We start from the raw sequence: 5,000 nt of genomic DNA, 5'->3' as shown, positions 1-5,000 counted from the left end.
TCTGCAGGGTCAAACCCCTGCTGTTATCTAGTAGGGTACACACATAGTTTGTTCTGCAGAGTCAAACCCCTGCTGTTATCTAGTAGGGTACACACATAGTTTGTTCTGCAGGGTCAAACCCCTGCTGTTATCTAGTAGGGTACACACATAGTTTGTTCTGCAGGGTCAAACCCCTGCTGTTATCTAGTAGGGTACACACATAGTTTGTTCTGCAGGGTCAAACCCCTGCTGTTATCTAGTAGGGTACACACATAGTTTGTTCTGCAGGGTCAAACCCCTGCTGTTATCTAGTAGGGTACACACATAGTTTGTTCTGCAGGGGACTGCATTGGACTGTTCCGTCCATCCGTCCGTCCGTCCGTCTCTACTGGTGGCACCCCTTGGGGTCTTTATTACCCACTGACCCCCTCCCTCACTCCTCTCTTCATCTACCCTTTCCTATAAATCTCTCCCTTGTTCTCTCTCTCTCTCTCTAGCCTGTGAGTGTAGCCTAGAAGGTGCGGTCACTCGGTTCTGTGACCAGCTGACTGGGCAGTGCCCATGCAGCCAGGGTGCGTTTGGCCAGCGGTGCGATGGCTGCCAGGCAGGACACTGGGGCTTCCCCAACTGTAAGCAGTGCCTGTGTAACGGACATGCTGAAGAATGCCACCAGAGGACCGGAGCCTGTCTCAACTGCAGGGAAAACACTGGAGGGGACAAATGTGACAGGTGGGGACTCACCATGGGGACAGTGGAGAATCTGGGGATAAGTATGAAGGTACCAGTATTAAATGTAATTGCGCTATTACTGTATTTCAAGGTGTGCCAATGGTTACTACGGCAACCCGGTGCTGGGCACAGGTAACGGTAACCGATGCCAGCCCTGCCCCTGCCCGGATGGCCCAAACAGCGGAAGACACTTCGCTACCTCCTGTCACCAGGACAACCGCAACAGACAGGTGGTCTGTAACTGTAACCAAGGATACACAGGTACAGCTCACGCCTCCGTTGAGGTGTCTTCTCTCTCTCTCCCTCTCCTGTTCTTCCTCCTTAGCCAGGGAAGTGGATGATGAGGAACAGTTTGATCATGTCTGCATGAATGAGCAGATGTATCATCGGGCTAATTAATGATGCGCTGTGAATGGAGATGATTGGTTGGTGTGATTTAAACTCAGGAAGAATGTCCGTGGTGTGATATTCCAAGTAATTTGCCACAGTGGGTCGTCTGGTGAACCAAATAAAACATCTGTGGACAAATAGTCTCGTAGAAAGTTCCTTTCGACCAGAATGAGTGTGGAATGATAACGTGTGTTGTTTCCTCCCTTACCCTACTTGGCACAGGGGGGATGGTTAAGCGTTCCGAGGGTTCCTTCAAGCGTGAGTAATGATGATGGGAAACCACCCTCCCTAATAATAAATTAAGAACTACCCCTGCATGGCTTCAGCACCCCACCTACCTATGGTGCTGTGCCACAGTACACTCCTGCCTCAGAGTAGATGAAATTCCTATAAACTGATCCAGAATCAGTTTTGAATTATTGTATAACACAAATAACTGTAATTGAGATGGATGACTTATCCTGAGTCTGGGTCAGCTTCTACAGTATCTCCTGTGTATATCAACTCTTATGTTATACTGGGCACATACAGTCGGTGCTTGTTACCTCCTGCTGACTCACACAGGCACCCAGCAGCAGGCAGTAACTGAAAACAACAGAATCTCTGTCTTGTGATTCTCTGCCTTCGTTTACAGACACAAAATTCAGGAACAGGTCTGACACTCATAGCAAGACACGCTGAAGCTGTGAGAGTGACACTACGCCAACCTATGTGTTCACTCATCACTCACCGTGAGCCTGTGACAAATAGACAAATCCGAACAGCTGCTTTACTCTGCTTCAGCCAGCGTTTACTGCTACAGTCATGATGTGCTTTTCTCTAAAGCACAATGGAACGAACAAAGTCTCTGCGACCCTAAGATGTGGAATCAAACTGTGTTCAAGCTCTGTGCTTAATGTCATCTCCAATGGAAAAGAATTTACACTCAATGTATTGGGGCCTCTGTGTCATCTTGCCTTGTATACATTTATCCTTTCAGTTTCCACAAAATAATAGTATCACAATGTCCATTTATATTTTCTGTCAAGTAAGGAAATCCTATGTCGTATTCAACTCGGGGTTAGAATACAGCACTTCCCTGCTAGGAGTGACCTCTCTCTCCTTGTTTTGCTGGAAAGACCTCAAAACCAGCAGCTGTAGGTTGTCTGTCAAACCCAAAAGCCAGCCTCCCTTCACCCCAGCATACTCTGCCCCCTGCAGCCGGCAGTTGGACAAAAAAAAAGATGTAAAGTACATCTCCTTTCCTCTGAATCCATCCTCAGAAAAGATGTGCTGAGGTCAGTGTCGCTGTAGGTCCAATGTGATTGGACGGCGCTGTGACCGCTGTGCTCCTGGGACGTTTTGTGAGAAAAGTACATTGTTCACGGTGTCTACCAACATGCTGAAGGGTTAGAGACCACCTGAAGCGAGACCCGATTGAAGACCAAGACCAGAGCAAATTGAGTCTGAGTCAACACCGAGACCAGAACAATGAGAGTCCAGTTCAAGACCATGACTGCGATTGTTTCAAATCGCCACCACAATAAGAGCTCCTAATGTCCAGTGTTTTTTTATATTTTTTACCTTTATTTTACTAGGCAAGTCAGTTAAGAACAAATTCTTATTTTCAATGACGGCCTAGGAACAGTGGGTTAACTGCCTGTTCAAGGGCAGAACGACAGATTTTGTACCTTGTCAGCTCGGGGATTTGAACTTGATCATGTCTGCATGAATATGTCATTTGTCAGAAGAACATGTGGATAGTTTAGACATTTTAAAATGGTGAAGAAACGCCGAGGAAAATAGAGAGACACTCTATGATCACAAACCCAAACAGGTTTCTAATAGATAGAAATATCAAATATATAGGTAACAAATTCCTCAGTCTGCCCTCTCTTGGTGAGCGTGCAACTTTCAAGGGTGCTGAGAATGTTTTGTAGACTGCAGGAAAAAATGTTGTTCCCAGAGCTTCAGCCCACTATTACAGGACTAGTAAAGGCCCAGTGCACTATATTTGTGAAGAAATGTATTTTCTTCCAAAAATATATATATATTTTTTATATTAATTATATATTTTTTATTCTGATTTTCAAGCACCCCTACTTCCCGCAGCAATGGTTTTGAGGATATTTTTAAATTAAAGAAAAGGACAGTAATGTTACAAGACAAGTAGGAAGCGATATCCTGACAGAGGTGTGGATATTTGGCCTGGCAAAGTGCTTTTATGCGTTGACTGAATGGGAGCTGATAATGAGTTTTTAAAAACTTTTTACTGGTCTCTGGAAGAAATTACGAGTCCTCATTGTCCGAGACCAAGTCAAGACCGAGTAAAAATGTATCCTGCACCGAGACAAGTCCGACAACACTCAATATTGTTAACTAACTTCCAAACGAGCTTCAATGCCATACAACACTCCTTCCGTGGCCTCCAACTGCTCTCAAACGCTAGTAAAACTAAATGCATGCTCTTCAACTGATCGCTGCCCACTTCAGCCTGCCCGACTAGCATCACTACTCTGGACGGTTCTGACTTAGAATATGTGGACTATAAATACCTAGGTGTCTGGCTAGACTTTAAACTCTCCTTCCAGACTCATTTTAGGCATCTCCAATCCAAAATTAAATCTAGAATCGGCTTCCTATTTTGCAACAAAGCCTCCTTCACTCACGTTGCCAAACATACCCTCGTAAAACTGACTATGATACCATTCCTCGACTTCGGCGATGTCATTTACAAAATAGCCTCCAACACTCTACTCAGCAAACTGGATACAGTCTATCACAGTGCCATCCGTTTTGTCACCAATTCCCCATATAGTACCCACCACTGTGACCTGTATGCTCTCGTTGGCTGGCCCTCGCTTCATATGAGGCGCCAGACCCACTGGCTCCAGGTCATCTATAAGTCTTTGCTAGGTAAAGCTCCGCCTTATCTCAGCTCACTGGTCACCATAACAACACCCACCCATAGCACGTGCTCCAGCAGGTATCTCTCACTGGTCATCCCCAAAGCCATCACCTCCTTTCACCGCCTTTCCTTCCAGTTCTCTGCTGCCAATGACTGGAACGATTTGCAAAATGGCTGAAGCTGGAGACTTATATCTACCTCACTAACTTTAAGCATCAGCTATCTGAGCAGCTCACCGATCGCTGCAGCTGTACACAGCCCATCTGTAAATATCCCATCCAACCAACTACCTACCTCATCCCCATATTGTTTTTATTTACTTTTTTTTGCTCTTTTGCACACCAGTATTTCTACTTGCACATCATCATATGCACATCCATCACTCCAGTGTTAATTTGCTAAATTGTAATTACTTCGCTACTGAGGCCTATTTATTGCATTACCTCCTCACGCCATTTGCACACACTGTATATAGACTTTTCCTTTTGTGTTATTGATTGTACTTTTGTTTATTCCATGTGTAACTCTGTGTTGTTGTTTTTTTGTCGCACTGCTTTGCTTTATCTTGGCCAGGTCGCAGTTGTAAATGAGAACTTGTTCTCAACTGGCCTACCTGGTTAAATAAAGGTGTTCTCAACTGGCCTACCTGGTTAAATAAAGGTGTTCTCAACTAGCCTACCTGGTTAAATAAAGGTGTTCTCAACTAGCCTACCTGGTTAAATAAAGGTGTTCTCAACTAGCCTACCTGGTTAAATAAAGGTGTTCTCAACTAGCCTACCTGGTTAAATAAAGGTGTTCTCAACTAGCCTACCTGGTTAAATAAAGGTGTTCTCAACTAGCCTGGTTAAATAAAGGTGTTCTCAACTGGTCTACCTGGTTAAATAAAGGTGTTCTCAACTGGCCTACCTGGTTAAATAAAGGTGTTCTCAACTAGCCTACCTGGTTAAATAAAGGTGTTCTCAACTAGCCTACCTGGTTAAATAAAGGTGTTCTCAACTGGCCTACCTGGTTAAAT

At 44.7% G+C, this 5,000-nt stretch overlaps 1 protein-coding gene across 2 annotated transcripts in view; it reads left to right on the top strand.

The window, feature by feature from the left end:
• The window catches only part of LOC112221344 (laminin subunit beta-2), a 79,763-nt gene that overhangs the window by 57,310 nt on the left and 17,453 nt on the right, over window positions 1-5,000 (top strand). The window contains exons 20-22 of one of the 2 annotated variants that reach the window (XM_042304171.1): window positions 477-708; window positions 800-969; window positions 1,321-1,356. In XM_042304171.1, coding sequence (XP_042160105.1) covers window positions 477-708; window positions 800-969; window positions 1,321-1,356 — 438 coding nt within the window. The remainder of the gene's footprint in view (window positions 1-476; window positions 709-799; window positions 970-1,320; window positions 1,357-5,000) is intronic. The other variant, XM_042304172.1, reaches the window with a different exon arrangement.

This window comes from Oncorhynchus tshawytscha, linkage group LG22 (genome assembly GCF_018296145.1).
Source record: "Oncorhynchus tshawytscha isolate Ot180627B linkage group LG22, Otsh_v2.0, whole genome shotgun sequence".
In the NCBI taxonomy this organism is placed as follows: domain Eukaryota; kingdom Metazoa; phylum Chordata; class Actinopteri; order Salmoniformes; family Salmonidae; genus Oncorhynchus; species Oncorhynchus tshawytscha.
The sequence above is the reverse complement of the archived record's forward strand: the minus strand, read 5'-3'. Positions and strand labels throughout refer to the sequence as shown.